The sequence below is a fragment of the Leucoraja erinacea genome, chromosome 7 (assembly GCF_028641065.1).
Source record: "Leucoraja erinacea ecotype New England chromosome 7, Leri_hhj_1, whole genome shotgun sequence".
Taxonomy (NCBI): Eukaryota; Metazoa; Chordata; class Chondrichthyes; order Rajiformes; family Rajidae; genus Leucoraja; species Leucoraja erinaceus.
This window is the reverse complement of record NC_073383.1, coordinates 3,534,727-3,555,868: the sequence shown is the minus strand read 5'-3', so window position 1 is coordinate 3,555,868 and position 21,142 is coordinate 3,534,727. Positions and strand designations below refer to the sequence as shown.

At 43.0% G+C, this 21,142-nt stretch overlaps 1 protein-coding gene across 1 annotated transcript in view; it reads right to left on the bottom strand.

Moving 5' to 3' along the window:
• LOC129698575 (protein unc-80 homolog) overlaps nucleotides 1-21,142 on the bottom strand; it is a 319,625-nt gene that overhangs the window by 5,132 nt on the left and 293,351 nt on the right. The window contains exons 60-63 of the mRNA XM_055637663.1: nucleotides 19,993-20,140; nucleotides 12,516-12,572; nucleotides 6,345-6,426; nucleotides 1,898-2,009 (exon numbers count right to left, since the gene is read on the bottom strand). Coding sequence (XP_055493638.1) covers nucleotides 1,898-2,009; nucleotides 6,345-6,426; nucleotides 12,516-12,572; nucleotides 19,993-20,140 — 399 coding nt within the window. The remainder of the gene's footprint in view (nucleotides 1-1,897; nucleotides 2,010-6,344; nucleotides 6,427-12,515; nucleotides 12,573-19,992; nucleotides 20,141-21,142) is intronic.

Below are 21,142 nucleotides of genomic sequence, written 5' to 3'. Positions count from 1 at the left end.
GAGAGGGTCCAGAGGAGGCTCACTAGGTATAATCATAGGAATGATTGGGTTCACATATGATGCACGTTTGAAGGCACTGGGCCTGTATTTGCTGGAGTACAGAAGGATGAGGGAGGACCTCATTCAAACTTACTGAATAGTGAAAGGCTTGGTTAGAATAAATGTGGAGAGGATGTTTCCACTCGTGGGAGAGTCTAGGACCAGAGGCCATAACCTCAGAAGAATGAAAGGAGATGAGAAGGAATTCCTTCAGTCAGAGGGTGGTGAATCTGTTGAATTCATTGCCACAGATGGTTATGGAGGCCAAGTCAATGGATATTTTTAAGGCGTAGATTGATTCATGATTAGTAAGAGTGTCAGGGGGTTATGGGGTAAAGGCAGGAGAATGGGATTGAGAGGTAATGATGGATCAGCCATGATTGAATGGCGGAGTAGATTTGGTACACTTTATCCAGGCTCTCCTTCCTCCTTCACCTCTCTATCATTTATCTCTTTACCTCACACCTTTTATCTTTTCATCTCTGGTCTTTGTTCAACTATCTGCCAATCATAAAGCCCCCCCTTCACCCATATTCACCTATCACTTGCCAGACTGTGCCCCCCCCCCCCACTACTAGTCAGTCTGAACAAGTGTCCCGACCTAAAACGTCACCTATCCATGTTCTCTAGAGACGCTGCCTAACCTGCTGCGTAACTCCAGCACTTTGCACATTTTCTTTGTAACTCAGCATCTACAGTCCTTGTGTCTACTTCTATTCATGGCTTGTGGTGAGACAATCATTCAAAGACCAGCAAACTATGTGCCAGGAAATATTCAAACAAATATCATTCTAAAAAATAACAACGGTGAAGTAATGCTATCATTGATTCCTACCATTTATAATCCAAACCAAAGAAAAGGAAAACTGAAACAAATTGTCTTCACTTGATCAATATTTGCATCACCTCAAACAATGCTTGTCAAATATGGAGATCTCGTTGTAAATAGCACTGGAGAATGATACCACTTCATGACCAGAACCACACCATCTCATTGAAATCCCATATTTTTATTATCTTGCCTTTTATTTATCTTAATACTTGTAAGTTCATAAGACATAGGAGCAGAATTAGGCCATACTGCCCATTGAGTCTACTCTGCCATTCAATCACAGGTGATCTTTCTTTCCCTCTCAACCCCATTCTCCTGACTCCCCACAACCATTGACAGCCTTTTCATCAAGAACCTATCAATCTCTGCGTTAAAAATATCCAAAGACAGCCTCCACAACCGTCCGTGGCAAGGAATTCCACAGATTCACCACCATCTGGCTACAGAAATTCCTTCTAAAGGCACGTCCTTATATTCTGAGGCTGTGCCCATTGGTCCTCGACTCTCCCACTACTAGTGGATACATCCTGTCCACATCCACTCTACCCAGGCCTTTCACTATTCAGTAAGTTTCACTCAAGTTCCCCTCATCCTTCTAAACTCCAGCAAGTGCTGGTCCAGAGCAGTCAAACTGTTCATCATATGTTAACCCAATCATTCCTGTAATCATTTTTGTAAACCCCCTGTAAGCATTGTCTCATAAACACAAACACTGTCTTTATCTAAGCATGTTGCATAGGAATTTAAAGTTGACCACTTTTGAAAGAGCATATGAAACATACACTAATTAAACGACACCTACCAAAATGTTTATGTTCTTATGTGCTTAATGATTATAGGGGGAGTGCAGGGAAAAGATTTTTAGGGAAAAGATGCTCAGGCCCTTTCCCTGCACACCCTGCCACATAAATGTATATATTTCAAAATATTTGAATTCCCATGCATTTTTTCTATGATTCGAGTTTCTAAATGTGTTAAAATATTAGGTAACCCCTGGGATAAAGAAATCTAACTCGTGGATCGTACCCAGTGGCTTGGATTTTAGCTGGATGCATCGCCTGGTTGTGGACAGCCGGGCTCCCTGCCGTCCTCTTCCATCGGTCTGTAACTTTGGACGCGAAAGCAGAGCACGCCGAGGCTGCAAGGAATATTAAGAAATACATTTATAGCTTATTTAAAACTTGTAAGGAATCACATTTTAGTCTAGCAAGTTCAAATCTAACAGGATATAGGACACTGTTTATTTTTACATAGACGCACAAAGCTGGAGTAACGCAGCGGGTCAGGCAGCATCTCTGGAGAAAAGGAATAGGTGACGTTTCGGATCGAGACTTCTTCTGAAGTAACCTGCTGAGTTACTCCAGATTTTTGTGTCAATCTTTGGTTTAAACAGCACCTGCAGTTCCTTCCTAAACACTGTTTATTTTTCATCTTTTATGGTGCCAATAAACTGTGGCCAAATGTAAATTAAACCTCTCTTTAATCTGTTCCAATAATGATTCTCATTCAATGATTCTTTGTGCAAATTCTTGCCTGTCTCACGACCATCAGATTTCAATGTGATATTTGTATTTGACTGTTCTTATACAGGGTCATTTCACCTCTAAGTGGGGAGATCTATGTTAAGTGTAGATTGGTTACTTTACTTACTAACCAATGTAGTGTTTTATTATTATAAGCCCCGCCTACTCGTGTGTTGTATGCGTTACTGAATAAATACTGTTGTACCAGAAAAACAAAGAAATCCAAATTTGTATCAACCCCCAGAGACCTGAACACAGCGATCAAACGCCCGCACCACCCGATGTGCACGGTGGAGGAAGTTGCTGCCCAGCTAGGCAGTGCCTCTGTGTTTTCCATTCTAGATGCCAAAAGTTCGTTCTGGCAGATCCTGTTGGACCCCAACTCATCCAATCTCACCACATTTGGAACCCCCTTTGGCCGTTACAAATTTCTGCGAATCCCCTTTGGCATCAACTCTGCCAGCAAAGTATTCCAGCGTACAATGGAACAATTACTGACGCGGTATCCTTGTGCCATCATTGTCGATGATATCCACGTTGCTGGACGTGACATGGCTGAACATGATGCCAAATTGAAAAAAGTACTGGACCATGCAAAAGACATCCATCTCAAGCTGAACCCTCTGAAATACAGATTTTGCGTCAAGGAGGTCCAGTATGTCGGTCACGTATTCACCAGTGACGGCCTCAGACCTGACCCCTCCAAGACCATTGCCATCAACGAGATGCCAGCTCCCACTGACGTGACAAGTTTGCAGAGATTCCTGGGAATGGTTAACTACTTGGGGAAATTCATTCCCAATCACAGCAAAATATCTGCCCCCCTACGACAACTGACTCACAAGGACACTGCATGGTCTCGGTACCCCCAACACCAGAGGGCGTTCAAAATCCTTAAATTACAATTGTCCAGTGCTCCTACCCTCGCTTATTTTGATTTAAACCTACTGGTGACACTCACGTGTGATACTTCCCAATATGGACTCAGCGCTGCTCGCCTGCAGACCTCCGTCAAAGGAGACTGCAGACCTGATGCTTACGCCTCACGTACCCCGTCTAAGACTGAACAGCGATATGCCCAGACCGAAAAGGAATTACTAGCCGTGTTTTTTGCCTGCACAAAATTCAAGGACTTTATTTTTGGGAAGCGCATGGTTGTTGAAACAGACCACCAGCCGCTGGTCACCATTCTGAACAAACCCATTCACGCTGCCCCTACTCGCCTGCAACGGATGATGATGCAGCTACAATGCTTCGATTTTACCTTAGTCTACAAAAAAGGCAAGGACATGCATCTGGCTGACATGCTATCAAGAGCGCCACGAACAACCTGCGAACAACAGCCGTTTGAAAACGTGCAGCTCACAGTAATGCTCTCACACCCTGTTCCTCATCTGCCTTGGTCCTCGCTTCCTACTGACATATTCGAGTGGCGTGGCAAATAATATCTGGTTCTCGTTGACTCGTATTCGGGCTGGTTCGAAATCGACCAGCTCCAAAGCATAACATCCGATGCAGTCATCCAAAAGCAGTCGTGCCATTTCGCCGTACACAGGTTCGTTCACCACTTGCTCTACAGGGACAACTCCAGCTGAAACACGATACCCAAAAGCGATGTTTCAATAAGTCCAGCAAACAAGGGCTATGGCCGTTTGGATTTCATCCACAGTCTCGCAAAAGACCCGCGCTCGTACGTGATGAGTGCCGACGGAGGGATCTACAAACACAACCGCCAACATTTCCTTCCTGTGAAGGAACCACGTCCTGCAGTCTGGTATCCTGATGCTCCGCGTCCAATTCACCTCCTGACGGACTTTCCCCTCCCTCACGCTCTGCCATTGGTTGGTGTCCCCCGGGTCACCAGTGCCACCGCCGCACGGGTCCCCAGCATTCACGCCGGTGAAGGGAGGAGATGAGGATCTGTACCGTACGCGCGCGGGACGGGTTTGTAGGCCGCCCCTTAGATACGGGGATTTTGTTTGAACCATCTGCACTTCCCTGTATGCGTTATTAGCATTTCGGTTACTGTATTAATCAGTCAGCACCCAGTAATGTGCTTATTCATATATACCACTTTATTGTAGATGCGTTTCACTTTTTATTCTTACAAGGAATGACGTAGATTGGTTATTTTTCTTACTACAGGTGCACAACCTTTTATCCGAAGATCCAAATAACGAAAACCTCCGAAGAGCGACATTTTTTCAGTCCTTGAAAAAAGGTCCTTGAAAACGTTCACGGAGGGCAGCCCGCAGAGGTGACAGCGGAACCTCCGGTCGGTCCTCGAAGAAAGGGGAACTAAATCCCCATTCATAAAAGAGAAGGTGAGGGTATATTTCGCGGGAGGGTTAATAATTGACAATCTGCTGCTGCCTGCCCGCTGAGGTTAAAAAGTTCCCACGGTAGACACGATACACTGTGTATCGTGAGTCTTGCGTGGGAACTTCTTAACTCAGCGGGCAGGCAGCAGCAAATTGTCGCTCCCTTCAGTTTACCCCACCTACACCCCTCTGCTTCCCGGCCATATGTGTGTGACCCCTTCCCTCCCCTCTCCAGCTCCCCGCGCATTGCACCAGCGCGGGGGCTTTGCACTGTCTTCACGTTGGAGCCAGTGCCAGTCACCGGAGACATCAGGACCAACGGGACACCGACCCCCAGGCCCACTGCAAGAACGGAGAACCCAGAGACCCACAGCCAGCAGCAGCCCAGCCCTGTTCCAATTCCAGAGGAACACGCTCTCCGCTGTCCCCGTAGGGACAGAAGCTGATGGCTCGGGCTGTGACGTCTCCGGCCACCCCCCTGTACAGGAGCTGAGACTGGGAACTGTGGGGTTGTTTGCAGTTGCAGAGGGAGGGGGCAAGGGCGGTACAGTTCCCAGTCTCAGCTCCATTCCAGGGGGGTGACCGGAGACGTCAGGACCAACGGGACACCGACTGCAAGCACGGAGATCCCAGAGACTCACAGCCAGCAGCAACTCTAGCCCAGCCCCGCTCCAACTCCAGAGGAACCCGGGTTGCGGATGAGGGGACGCAGCTCGGGCTGTGGGCGAACTGCCACTTGTCGCCGTTGGAGTTGGAGGGACAGGGAGACACAGCGGCTTTTGAGAATGGTGGGCAATCACTTCCAAAGTTCTGCCCACACACTCAGTACACCTCTCCTACACTTGTCTCCCGCACTAAGATCATCTCGCAGAGAATGATCCCAGCCTAACCCTCCCTATTCTCTCCTATTCTGCAAGAAAAACCTACATTGAAGACTCAAACTCGCGATCGAGTAACTGCCGGGATCGAGGCGCAAACTCGCGACCTTACGGATACGAGCCGAGCACTCTACCACTGAGCCAGCCGTTAAAATCTACGCTAAAAATCTTCCATTCCGAAAACCGAAAAATTCTGAATTACGAAAAGTGTCTGGTCCCAAGGCTTTCGGATAAAAGGTTGTGCACCTGTACTATTATTATAAGCTCCGCCTACTGCCACACTATTGATATTATAGCAACCAGTCAGTGCTGCTATACAGCAGAAGTAACAAGCTGTAGTGTGTTGTATGCGTTACTCAATAAATACTGTTGCACCAGATCAGTAAGTATGTTTGATTCACTCAACAGTAAGCATGCACAAATCACTATTAATCTGGCCTCTCATCATCTGGAAGGACCAATATTACAAGGCATAAGCGTAAAGGGGCTCTTTCTGCACTGACAATTGGCAGGCAAGGTGGAGTTTATCATTGGCCCCTGATGAACTCAGCTGGCATTTTGGCTGGTACATTGATGTACCTCCAGAGGTACGCACATGGACTATCAGTGTCACAGACAAATGTTCAATATGACAATCTTGCACTTTATGTTTTAAAAAACTTCAAGATAATTTTCCACCTGTCCATTCCAAAATATTATTTGTGGTTAATTCTTTATTTTTCAGCGTTGAAAGATCCAAATTCACTCTTACCTGTCTTAGACCTCTCTTCCTTCCCAAAGGTTGTTGTGCGAGAAGAATCTGATGACCAGGTTCACTCTGTACACTTGCAACCCTGTTGAGCGTATTAAAGGCAGATTAGATTACAAATGTTATATGGTAGAAAATATTAGCAGGGCTTGCTTCATGTTTTTATGATAAGCTGCTCTAATCTAACATTGATTTCATCGTTACAGTTTAATTTATAGGCTGATGTTGAAGACCAATTGACTGGAGAAATCTCAAATATTCCTTTTAATTCAAGCATGTACATTGTTTAGATATTAAAGCACCTATTAGATATTAAAGCTTCATTTACAGGACTATGTGTATTTTTTCAGGATTGTGAAGCATTCTGTGCATCTGAAGAAGTTTTATTTCGATGTTCATGCATTAAAGACTAAAACAATTAGCATCTATTTTTCAGCTAATTAAATTAAGTTCATTTGTAATTACTTATTCAAGATTAATCATGGTTTTAACTGTCTTCATAATCTGTAAATGGATTTTATTAAAACTTAGAAACCCTGCGTAAATAGTACAATGTTTCACAGAATATAAAATTGCTAAAACAGAAACCAAAACTATAGAGATCACAAAAGTCTGATGATTCATAAAAATATGTCTGGCAATGGTGTGCGCAATTTATTTCAAATATTATGCAATAATAAAAGAATAATAGGGACATCAAAATTCCAATGCTGGAAATAATTTTAATTTTAAGACATATTTCTGCTTAATTGAAAAGATAATATTTGTAAGTACTGGCACATATTCTATACCCATTGCCACAAGGAAATCACCCATGTTATTGTGACTGCATCTATTGGGCAGATAGCCTAGGCAGAGAATTTCTTGCTTTTATGACTAAGCTCATATTCAAACTGAAAATGAGCTTACGTGTTCTTACTGGAGGTTGAAATGTGATCTATAACATTTTTGAGTCCAGAACCAGAGGGCATAGATTTGAGATGAGAGTGGAGAAATTGAAAGGAGATCTGTGGGGTATATTTTTCACACAGAGGGTGGTGAAGATGTGAGGTGGTAAAGGCAGATACAGTTTCTACATTTAAAAGGCATTTGAAGAGGTGCTTTGGCTAGGAAAGGTGTAGTTGAATACAGATTAATCCAGGCAAATGGGATTTACATAAATAGGCATTGGGGTTGACGTGGACAAAGAGAGTTGAAAGAGTCTGTTCCTGTGCCGAATTATGCAATGACCTCAAGATGGTATTCACCAGGCTATAAGAATAATAGCTAGAGCTAGCCTAATGAAAGATCATACGCTAGGGATGAATTTCCTGATCTACCAAACCTCATTATGGCCTTTTTACTTTAAAAAATCTGCATTTTCTCTGCAACTGAAAAACTATACTCCATTTATTTTCTACACTCAGTCCATTTTTTTCTTTTGCACTAATGAGTACCTGGTCTAATGACGGTAGGATTTTCTTGGATAATGTAGTTTTACTGATGTGTGACAGCGACCAGCAGCACATGCCTACACTCATGATCAAACCAGAATTCCCCATCTAGTTCAATTAGAAATACATCAGAAGCAGTACCTGTCATCAGAAAATATGCATCAACCTAGCGAAACGGATCAAAAAAGTGACACATCAACCTTGTGAAGTTACAGCACAATAAATAATGAAAGTAATTTGCTGCAGCTAACCAATCCCAGGAGCAACACGTTAGATTGAAATTGTGCATTGTGTTATATCCTTTACCCTGATTACCATCATGTTGCAGCATCAATTCAGGTTCAGTGAGGGGAGGACCATGCCAGAACCTCTAAAACTGAGGTCAATCTGATAAAGCTGCAACACCACACCATTACCATGAAATCTCATGTATACAAAGGCGCTGCTAAGACACTGCAATATCAGCAAGTCATAGCTCTGCAGTGGCCTGGGACCCCACTCATGTTACACAAGACATTAGTGAGGCCACATTTGTAGTAGAGTAAACACTTGTCATAACAGACCATAGGGCGGAATGATGTCCGTTATAACCGAGTAAGGTGTTGAATGAATGAATGCTTTATTGTCACATGTGACAAGTCACAGTGAAATTCTTTGCATTAGGTATATAGTTGAAACCAGCAAACTGCAGATTCTGGTTAATACACAAAGGGGCACAGAGTGCTAGAGTAACTCAGCAGGTCAGGCAGCATTGATAGCTGACATCAGGACCCTTCTTCAGAATGATTCAGTCTGCTAAGTTACTCAAGCACTTTTTGTCGTTTCACCTTAATACTAGGGGTTGGTGCTGCTGGTCTGCATTAGCGAGCCCTTCTTCACCCACCGCATGGTCCGGTGACATAGATGTTTTGTGGCTCACGTTGTAGGCCCTGGGGACAGTGCTTTCTTCAGGCTGCTGCCCTGGTCAGTCACCATGGGGATCCCTCCCCTCTCACCTGCTGCCGCTTCCAAGGTGGAGTATGTTGGTGACTCCGGTTGGGGTGGAGGCAGCGGTGAAGGATTGGGGGAGGGGGGACCGAGTGGACAGAGTGACGGAAGAAGGAGCCAGAAGTGGACAAGGCAACACCGACAGGAAGAGACAGCAGCAGATGGGAGGGGAGGGAGCCCCATGGTGACCGAGCATTAACTGTCAGTGGCCTCGCAGTAACAACCGTGTCACCCGCTCCATGTATTGGGTGAAGAAGAGCTCGCTGCACACCTTGTGAGTCTGGGGTGGCATTGGAAGCTGGGGCAGTAAGAGGCTAGGGGTAGTGTCGGCAGGTCCATCCGCTATATCCAAAATCCGTTATAATGGGATCTGTTAAAACAAGGGTTAACTGTATTGTGTTCTGTTTTGGTCCCCGTTGTAGGAGTTAATGTTAAAATGGAAAGAGGGCTAAAAAAATTTACGAGGATGTTGCCAGGGCCTGAGCTACACAGCGATGTTGAGCAAGCTCGGAATTTATTCCTTGGAGCTCAGGAGGATGATAGGTGAGCTTGATACAGGTGTACAAAATCATGAGAGGAATAGATTGCGTAAATGCACTGAATCTTTTACCCAGAGTGGGGGAATCGAGAACCAGAGGACAAAAGTTTAAATTAAGGGGGGAAAGATTTAATAGGAATATGAGGGGCAACCATTTTTACACAAAGGGTGGTAGGTGTATGGAACAAGCTGTCACAGAAGGTAGTTGTGGCAGGGACTATCACCACCTCTAAGAAGCATTTAGACAGGTACATGGATAAGATAGGTTTAGAGGTATATGTGCCAAACGCAGGCAGGTGGGACGAGTATGGATGAGACATGTTGGTCGGAGTGGGCAAGTTGGGCCAAAGAGCCAATTTCCACTCTGTATGACTCTATGAAGAGTCGTCATTAAATATTGGTGAGCTGCAAGAAGACTGAGAGAAGTGCCAAATGTTGTACCTCTATTCAAAAAGGGCTGCAGGGAGCCTATATGCCAGTGAATCTGACGTACGTGGTCGAGCAGTTACTAGAGAGTATTCTGAGGCATAAAATATACATGCAATTAGATGGGAAAAGGCTGATTAGGGAGAGTCAGCATGGTTTTGTACATGGGAGGTCGTGTCTAACGAATATGATTGAGTTTTTTTTACAGATATGACCAAATAGGTTGATGATGGCAGAGTTGTGGTCATTGTACATATGGATTTAATCAAGCATTCGACTGGCCTCCGCATGTTAGGCTGCTTTGGAAGGTTAGATTGCATGGGATCCAAGGAGAGATAGCAGAATTGATTGAGAATTGGCTTCATGGAAGGAAGCAGAGGGTGATAGTGAAAAGTTATTTCTCAGCCTGTGACTAGTGAACCTCAGGGTTTGTCGCTGGGCCAATTGCTGTGTATGGACGGAGCTGCCAGAGGAGGTAGTTGAGGCGGGTACTATCGCAACATTTAAGAAACATTTAGACTGGAACATGGATTGCATTGGTATGGGGTCAAAATTTCAAAAGTCCCTGCCTAAAACAAATGTGAAATACTTCCATTGCATGGATTTCAGTAGTTAAATATATAGCTCAACATCTTAATCTCTAAAATAATTAAGATTGGGCAATAAATTCTGGCCTTGCAAGCTGTGCCTACATCCATGAAAAATAAGATAACAGAAAAGAATGTTAGATCCTTAGATAAATGTGTTAATATTAATACTAGCACAGAAAAATGTCTGGAAGAGGTGTGTTAGTAACATGTTGTGCTAGATTATTGATGACACTGCAGTATGCTGGTATGAAAATCAGATTGGAAGTCAATTTCTCTCAATCTTTCACATTTTCCCAGGGTAGAGAATTCTTCCCAAGATAGCGGATGTTCAAACTAGAGGGCATAGGCGTAAGATGAAAGGAGAAAAAATTAAGAGTGACCACAAAGTAACTTTTTCACTCAGATGTCCTCATCTGGAAGTAACTGGCAGAGGAAGGTATAGAAGTAGATTAAATTCTGACCTTCAAAAGATAGATAGATAGATAGATAGATAGATAGATAGATAGATAGATAGATAGATAGATAGATAGATAGATAGAGAGAGTTTAAGGGAGATTGGTCAAATGCAGACAAATAGATCTAGCCCAACTTATCAGCATGGATAAAATGGGCGGAAAGACTTGCTTCGGAGCTGTGCATCTCTATGACCCCATACGTTTTACATCCGTACTATTATTCAGTCATTTCCACTACTTTCTGCAAAGTGTGCACACAATAGAGACATGCATTTTTAAGCACGACAATATCACATTGATGATATACATGCTGTTTACCGTCTATACCATAACTAAAACTCTCATCTTGACCACTTCTGGTTTGCATTGTATTTAAATTTGCGCAAAAACGCTACCCTATATCGCTAGGGTTTTTAAGCCACCTTACTAATCGTTCTCCTCTGCTCCAAGCGCACCAAGTTTTGTTCTATCGGTGAAATATTAGAAAGGTTTTTGGTCTGTTATTCACCAGGACGGCAACGCCCCTTCCGGCTCCCGCTATCAATCATCGGCCGCGAGAATAAAGCTGAGGAGCGTAGCGAGCAGATTCTGTGTTCTGCGAGCGGGGTCTGTGTTCTGTGTTCTGTGAGTGGGGTCTGTGTTCTGTGAGCGGGGTCTGTGTTCTGTGAGCGGGGTCTGTGTTCTGTGTTCTGTGAGTGGGTTCTGTGTTCTGTGAGTGGGGTCTGTGTTCTGTGTTCTGTGAGTGGGGTCTGTGTTCTGTGTTCTGTGAGTGGGGTCTGTGTTCTGTGTTCTGTGAGTGGGGTCTGTGTTCTGTGTTCTGTGAGCGGGGTCTGTGTTCTGTGTTCTGTGAGTGGGGTCTGTGTTCTGTGTTCTGTGAGTGCCAGTGTGAAGTGGGTATGTGTTCTGTGTCTGGGAACCTGTTCTGTGAGATCTTGTTCTGTTCAGTGAGTTAAGTAAATGTTTCTTGCCTGTGCCAAGTTTGTGCTGACACAGAGATGTATCCCTCGATGAGCTAGATTGGGCTCGTAAAGATAGCGGAGTCAGGGGATACGAGTAGAAGGCAGGAACGGGGATTATCGGCCATGATCACATTGAATGGCAGTGCTGGCTCAAAGGGCCAAATGGCCTACTCCTGCACCTATTGTCTATTGTCATTCAAATTGTATTTAGGTCTTTCAAAGAAACTATTGGGCTGATATGGCTCAAGAGATGCAGTCCCATTAGTCAGATTTCCTGTTTCCTTATTTTTTTGCTTCCCTGCAACTTATGGGGCCATTTCAATTCATGTTTACATCCTTAAGTGCCTCTTGGTGTAATTTAAAACACTTAGGGTGCATACATTATGGTAGACAGATTAGTCATTCAAAATGGGGGCTTTATTGTTCCAGACCTCTCAATAATTTTGTGGGTTAAGCTACATGTCCACCTTTGCCATCCAATTTTCCATCAAAGACTTGATAATTTACAAAGTGGCAACACATAGGAATAAATGAACATTATGAGACCATGAGTTTATAACATCAGTGTAATGGGGAACCTTCACAGGGGATCTGACTTTTAATTAAACAACAGTTCCACAGAACACAAAACACAAAATATGAGGTTAAAGACAGGTGAATGGAAGTATGTTTTTTGAGAGGAAAAGTCACATGATAATTAAAGAACAATACTTGTTAAATGATAAGGAAAGTGTTTGTTGTGATTCCCAGCACACATGTTAACATAAATACAACATTACACTGTACCTAGAAAGGTTAATCTCAGCAGCCAGCCCCTGGGATTCATCGAGGACATTAGGTTCACTGCAGGGAGACGAGTATTTAGGGACATTATGCATGTCTTGTCCACAAATAAGGCAGTTCACAACATGACATGCTGTTCAACCGCATTTATTTAACATAGATTCAGAAAAATTAAATTAATTGTATACTGGTGTAGGGATTAGAAGATACAATTATATTAATTTTCAAAATACATGAAAAAAAAGTAAATACATTCCACTTTGTAATAATCTGCAAGAAAAGAAAAACATTTTTCGAGCTCTCTGTACAGGAAAGATGGGTAGCTGGAGAAAGCAAAAACCTATTTTGCAACTTAAAGCAATCAAGTTTAGTATATCTGAAAAATAAATGTGACAATTGTGAATTCTTCAGAATATAGAATATATTTATAGCAGCTAGAATGCCGTTCACTTTGTTATATAAATCATTTTTGCATATTTTTTCAGCAAATGAAAATACAGAAGAAAATTGTTAAATATAGTTTTATATCACAACAATCCTGTGGAGGTAACCTAGAGAAAGTGAACATCAGTAGGTGAGGTAGTTCATGTTAGTTCTGATTGGCTTTTAGTAGCACATTAAAGCAATTAGCAGCCACCTGAATGTGTCGCATCTGTTCAGAAACCTAAATATGATGAAAGCATAGACAATAGCATTTCAAAACTTCTAAAATGTCATCAGTATTGTTCTCTGAACCAAAAAGCTACTCTTCAAAGGACGAATTGCTGAGATTACAACAAAGCAATTTAAGGAAAGTCAAAATGTAAAAAAAATGTTGACAAAAATATTATCTTATTTAAAAAAAAGTTCCATTCAATTTTAATTTTATTAATCTTGGAAACAAGTATTTTATAATTGATTTGATCTATTTCTTGTTATATGTCTTCATATATTAATTATAATTTTGTTGATTGTACTGATTGATAAAACTACCTGTAAATAAATGCAATAATTATTTTATCAGATTTCTGCCACATCTAATTAGCATAACAATATATGAAATGTTGAAGGAGAAAATGGGAAGTGACACTAATTGCAGATGATGGCCTCCAAGCCGGGAAATGTAGCATTGTTAATTGCAGTCACAATACTGATTAGATAGCAAGTAGGCACAGTAATGGCAGCTTAATATTAATACAGCCCAGAAGAAAGGCGGGGAACAATGGTATGTTTCTCTTTATAGCCAGCATTTTATTAAATTTATTCTCTTCACTGTATAGATTCTTTATAGCCAGCATTTGTTGGACTGTTCCCAGGGACACATTCAGAGACTGACATCGAGTGCTGCTGGAGGGTCATCAACTCGGTGAAAGATGCTCTTTGGTCTGCCCGAGCGTTGCTCACCACCCAGCAGAGCGAGATGTCCGTCAGGGAATGTTGCCGACTGGCCCACTGCAGACTGCAGGAGTACGTGCTAAGGGACTCGCTGAAGCTTGGTGCAGCCAACGCCAAGGCTCGGTGGGGGAGGGCCACAGTCTAGGGTCCTTCCGCTGCTGGACATAGGGGGCACGGTATGGTGGAGACGCCCCTCAAATTAAATTAAGGGAAGGTATCCCACGCCAGGGGGCCACATGAGTGGCACGGGTGGGGGACATTTTTTGTGGAAATGAAAATGTCAGATGGAATTTTCGCACTGTGTAAACATTGTATATATTTATTACTTGGACAGGGGCCACAGAGTGGCACGGGTGGGGGACTGTTTGGTGAAATTTGACAAATGTAAAAAATTGTACTGGAAAAAACTTGTATAGTCTCCGAAAATGTCGGATGAATTTTGTTTGTTTGAATGGTTCAGGAATTGTATATATTTATCAATTGAATAAAGTCTATTTTGAAATAAAAAATTTGTTGGTATTTCATGGTACTGCTGCACTGACAGAGTGAATTAAGATAAGATAGTATGATTCGTTTTACCATTTTTTTTCTCTATTTATCTCCTGCTTTTAAAAGATTTAAAACAATGGATTGGATACGTGGCATTTCAACAATTTAGAATTTCGCTGGTATAATTTTGCAAATTATTTGCAAGTATATCACAGAAATTATAACATTGTTGTAAATATACGTATTATGTAATTACATTTTAATGAAGAAATCATATACTTTTGGAACAACACAGGAAACGGACAAATCAATTTAGTTTATGGAGCTGGTACAATCCTGCTTCCAACCACAATCTAACTGAAATATGAACATTCAATTTATTCAGTCAAGTTTAGTTTGTGTTATGCAACATTCATTCTATTACTAAGTTACATCAATCTTAAATTAGTAATACAGGTAGAAACAACATTCTTTAAATTCACCTTCTTCATTCTCAAAAATAAACATATTCAAAATGTTAATAACCTCAAAAAATCACTCCAATTGCTGCTGCAGTGAGCAATAAGCATGAGAAGCATATATTTGCATCAAGTTAAGATAAAATAAAAAATGTTTGTATCTATTACTACAATCTGCACTGTAATAAACGATAACTGGAATATTATCAATTCAACATTATTTCCCAGATATAGTCCATTGATGCATAACTTATTTTGTTGAAGAAATGTTTAAGAAGGAACTGTACATGCTGGAAAATCGAAGGTAGACAAAAATGCTGGAGCGAAGGAAATATGTGACGTTTCGGGTCGAGGACTGCTGTAGATTTGGGAGGAACAGCAGCAGCAGATTAGCAAGAGATACGACTCTGAAGAAGGGTTTCGGCCCGAAACGTTGCCTATTTCCTTCGCTCCATAGATGCTGCTGCACCCGCTGAGTTTCTCCAGCTTTTCTGTGTAACTGCTGTAGATTTGGGAGGAACAGCAGCAGCAGCAGATTAGCAAGAGATACGACTGATTGGCTCTAGCCCAAGTGGGAGGAGAGAAGTGAGTCAGAGGGGTGAAAACAGTTGAAAACTGAGGAATTTGCTTTGTAAATTGGTAAATCAGGCAATTGATCAGTCAATTTAAGCAGGACGGCTCTTAGCGAGCGGCAGTGAGTGAGGGAAGTGCCCTGTGAGTAAAGTGTGAGTCTTTGGCTCGAGAGTCTTCGGCGAGGAGGCTGAGGAGAGGAGACCACGCAATACGCTTGAGAGGGAGAGACGAAAGAAGGAGATGTCAGGCAAGCTGATTCAGTGCGATGCTTGCAGTATGTGGGAGGTCAAGGACACCGCTGGTGCCTCTGGCTGCTACAAATGCGAGAAGTGCATCCAGGTAGAGCTCCTGAAGGGCCGTGTTGGGGAACTGGAGAAGCAAGTGGATGACCTCCGGTTCGTCCGAGAAACGGAGTCGTTCCTCGACAAGTCCTACAGTACGATTGTTACACCTAAGGTACTGGAAGAGAGAAGGTGGGAGACAGTGAGAAAGGGAGGGAAGCATGGAATGCCAACGTCCCCGGGTGGTGTACCTCTTGTAAACAGGTTCATCCGCTTAGAAGCTGTTGGGACAGAAGACGTGAGCGGCGGACTGGCTTGCGATGCGAATAGGGCTGTTGAGCCAAAACCAAAAAGGCCTAAGGCAGGCAAGGCCATTGTAGTGGGAGACTCCATCGTGAGAGGTACGGACAGGGGTTTCTGCGGCAACAGACGGGATGCGAGGATGGTGTGCTGCCTTCCCGGTGCCAGGATCCAGGATGTCACGGACAGAGTGCAGAAAATCCTCAAGGGCGAAGGTGAACATCCGGAAGTGGTAGTGCATGTCGGCACAAACGATGTCGGAAAGAAGGGGATGAATATTCTGCAGCGTGACTTTAGAGAGCTCGGAAAAATGTTGAAAAGCAGGACCTCCAGGGTTGTTATCTCCAGTTTGCTTCCAGTTCCCCGTGCTGGCGAGAGCAGGAACAGGGAGATACGGGACCTGAACGTGTGGCTGAGGAACTGGTGCATGGGGCAGGGATTTAGATTCTTAGATCACTGGGATCTGTTTTGGGGTAAGGGGGAACTGTACAAAAGGGACGGATTGCATCTTAACAGATGTGGGACCAGCATTCTGGCAGGCAGGTTTGCCACTGCTACACGGGTGGCTTTAAACTGAATAAGGGGGGTGGGGTGTCGAATGGGATAGTGGAGGATGGAGTTAAAGGGAAAGGGTTTCTTAAATGTGTGAGCGTAGAGACCGAAGGGTGTAAAATGAGGGTAGAAGCAATAGGTAGCAAGGTGAAAAGTAAAAGTGGCGAGCAGACAAAACCAGGGCAAAAATCAAAAAGGGCCACTTTTCAACATAATTGTGTAAGGGGTAAGAGTGTTGTAAAAAACAAGCCTGAAGGCTTTGTGTCTCAATGCAAGGAGCATTCGTAATAAGGTGGGTGAGTTGAATGTGCAGATAGCTATTAATGACTATGATATAGTTGGGATCACGGAGACATGGCTCCAGGGTGACCAAGGCTGGGAGCTGAACATCCAGGGATATTCAATATTCAGGAGGGATAGAGAGAAAGGAAAAGGAGGTGGGGTAGCGTTACTGATTAGAGAGGAGATTAATGCAATGGAAAGGAAGGACATTAGTTTGGAGGATGTGGAATCGGTATGGGTAGAGCTGCAAAACACTAAGGGGCAGAAAACGCTGGTGGGTGTTGTGTACAGGCCACCTAACAGTAGTAGTGAAGTTGGAGATGGTATCAAACAGGAAATTAGAAATGCGTGCGACAAAGGCAAAACAGTTATAGTGGGTGACTTCAATCTACATATAGATTGGGTGAATCAAATTGGCAGGGGTGCTGAGGAAGAGGATTTCTTGGAATGTATGCGGGATAGTTATCTAAATCAACATGTAGAGGAACCAACGAGAGAGCAGGCTATTTTAGACTGGGTATTGAGTAATGAGGAAGGGTTAGTTAGCAGTCTTGTTGTACGTGCCCCCTTGGGCAAAAGTGACCATAATATGGTTCAGTTCTTCATTAGGATGGAGAGTGACATTGTTAATTCAGAAACAATGGTTCTGAACTTAAAGAAAGGTAACTTTGAGGGTATGAGACGCGAATTGGCCAAGATTGACTGGCAATTAATTCTAAAAGGGTTGATGGTGGATATGCAATGGAAGACATTTAAAGACTGCATGGATGAACTACAAAAATTGTTCGTCCCAGTTTGGCAAAAGAATAAATCAGGGAAGGTAGTTCATCCGTGGATAACAAGGGAAATCAGGGATAGTATCAAAGCGAAAGATGATGCGTACAAATTAGCCAGAAAAAGCAGCATACCGGAGGACTGGGAGAAATTCAGAGACCAGCAGAGGAGGACAAAGGGCTTAATTAGGAAAGGAAAAATAGATTATGAAAGAAAACTGGCAGGGAACATAGAAACTGACTGCCAAAGTTTTTATAGATATGTGAAAAGAAAGAGATTAGTTAAAACAAATGTAGGTCCCTTGCAGTCAGAAACAGGTGAGTTGATCATGGGGAACAAGGATATGGTGGACCAATTGAATAACTACTTTGGTTCCGTCTTCACTAAGGAAGACATAAATAATTTGCCGGAAATAGCAGGGGACCGCGGGTCAAAGGAGTTGGAGGAATTGAGTGAAATCCAGGTTAGCCGGGAAGTGGTGTTGGGTAAATTGAATGGATTAAAGGCCGATAAATCCCCAGGGCCAGATAGGCTGCATCCCAGAGTACTTAAGGAAGTAGCTCCAGAAATAGTGGATGCATTAGTAATAATCTTTCAAAACTCTTTAGATTCTGGAGTAGTTCCTGAGGATTGGCGGGTAGCAAACGTAACCCCACTTTTTAAGAAGGGAGGGAGAGAGAAAACAGGGAATTACAGACCAGTTAGTCTAACATCGGTAGTGGGGAAACTGCTAGAGTCAGTTATTAAAGATGGGATAGCAGCACATTTGGCAAGTGGTGAAATCATTGGACAAAGTCAGCATGGATTTACGAAAGGTAAATCATGTCTGACGAATCTTATAGAATTTCTCGAGGATGTAACTAGTAGCGTGGATAGGGGAGAACCAGTGGATTTGGTGTATCTGGACTTCCAGAAGGCTTTCGACAAGGTCCCACATAAGACATTAGTATACAAACTTAAAGTACATGGCATTGGGGGTTCAGTATTGATGTGGATAGAGAGCTGGCTGGCAAACAGGAAGCAAAGAGTAGGAGTAAACGGGTCCTTTTCACAATGGCAGGCAGTGACTAGTGGGGTACCGCAAGGCTCAGTGCTGGGACCCCAGCTATTTACAATATATATTAATGATCTGGATGAGGAAATTGAAGGCAATATCTCCAAGTTTGGGGATGACACTAAGCTGGGGGGGCAGTGTTAGCTGTGAGGAGGATGCTAGGAGACTGCAAGGTGACTTGGATAGGCTGGGTGAGTGGGCAAATGTTTGGCAGATGCAGTATAATGTGGATAAATGAGAGGTTATCCATTTTGGTGGCAAAAACAGGAAAGCAGACTATTATCTAAATGGTGGCCGACTAGGAAAAGGGGAGATGCAGCGAGACCTGGGTGTCATGGTACACCAGTCATTGAAAGTAGGCATGCAGGTGCAGCAGGCAGTGAAGAAAGCGAATGATATGTTAGCTTTCATAGCAAAAGGATTTGAGCATAGGAGCAGGGAGGTTCTACTGCAGTTGTACAGGGTCTTGGTGAGACCACACCTGGAGTATTGCGTACAGTTTTGGTCTCCAAATCTGAGGAAGGACATTATTGCCATAGAGGGAGCGCAGAGAAGGTTCACCAGACTGATTCCTGGGATGTCAGGACTGTCTTATGAAGAAAGACTGGATAGACTTGGTTTATACTCTCTAGAATTTAGGAGATTGAGAGGGGGATCTTATAGAAACTTACAAAATTCTTAAGGGGTTGGACAGGCTAGATGCTGGAAGATTGCTCCCGATGTTGGGGAAGTCCAGGACAAGGGGTCACAGCTTAAGGATAAGGGGGAAATCCTTTAAAACCGAGATGAGAAGAACTTTTTTCACACAGAGAGTGGTGAATCTCTGGAACTCTCTGCCGCAGAGGGTAGTCAAGGCCAGTTCATTGGCTATATTTAAGAGGGAGTTAGATGTGGCCCTTGTGGCTAAGGGGATCAGAGGGTATGGAGAGAAGGCAGGTACGGGATACTGAGTTGGATGATCAGCCATGATCATATTGAATGGCGGTGCAGGCTCGAAGGGCCGAATGGCCTACTCCTGCACCTAATTTCTATGTTTCTATGTGACCCTTCTTCAGAAGCGTCGCCTATTTCCTTCGCTCCATAGATGCGGCCACACCTGTTGAGTTTCTCTAGCATTTTTGTCTACCACTTATTTTGTTGATATTGGTTAATACTGTTAAGAGTCAATTCAACATCTCTGGAGATGAAGGAAACTTGTCGGAACACATTTAAACAAACAATGATATTTCCATTGCCATTCTTCAAATTCTAAATTTTAGAGACAGCACATAAAATTTAATAATAATATATAGAACATTTCATTATATTATCTTTGCAGCTAGCAGAAAATTACGTTCTATTACCTGTGGCAAGGCAAAATTCTAATTCCTGAATCAGGATGAGGAGCAGACATGGTGGAGATGTGGCTGGAAAATCGCCGGCGCCCTCGACTGCTGCTAGCTAGATAAGCTTCTTGTTCACTAACTACGCTAGGCATGCTTACGGTGTCATCTGCAAGACAGAAAGGAGAACTGATGTAAACTCTTTTTTATATTAATAAGTGTTATGATGCATCAATGACAGTGGTTAAAATGGTAAAGCTGACATGGGACATGCTGGAACCCAATTAAAGCAGTTTAAGTACTTCTGTGATGAGCCTTTAGAAGTTACGAAAGTATAGTTACAAGATTCTTTTGTACTCTAAAAGTAAAGTTTAAATTGCCTTTTCTGTGCACTGATGCAGTTGTCAATTTGGTGATCCAATATGGTGCTAAATGTGAGAACTAAATTCTCTTTTGTATAACATCCTTTATTTCAAATATAGCAAATGTAAATTTCAGGTGTAAAAGTTTAAATCCTTTTCAATGTTTAAATGCTGTGCAAGAAATGTTGCTGCCAATATGGATAATCAGATAATCTTTATGTGGTTGAAAATCCACTGTGATGGGAACAGTAGACTTTAATTCACAATTTACATGATCTGGGAAGGGAATGGCCAGGAATTCTTTCAGTTCCAGTCTGAAGAAGGGTCCTGACCTGAAATGTTGCATGTCATTCCCTCCCCAAATGCTGCCTGACCTGCTGAGTTCCTCCAGCAATTTGTGGTTTGCTCAAGATTCCAGCGTCTGCAATCTCTTGTGTCTCCATTTTAATTATGTGTTGGGAGAATGAGACTACAGTGGTGGGTAGAGAGAAAATATGAAAAAGTATCCAACATTATTTATTTCTTTATATCTACACCCAACATATTCTGCCTAAAACCACTTTCTACCTCAACCTTGTAAGGTGTGTTTATTTTGCTATCTGGTAAAGAGGAGAGGTGGTGATAGATGGCACAGTGGAATTGAAGTGGTTGGCTCAGTAGTGTTGTAGGTCGTGCAGTTGTCTCACAACTCCAGTAGCTCTGTTCCCTGGTGCTGTCTGTGTAGCGTTTGCTTATCCTCATGACCACATGGATTTATCATGGGTGCTCTAATATCCCCCACATCCTTCAAGGCTTGCTGTTTGGCAGGT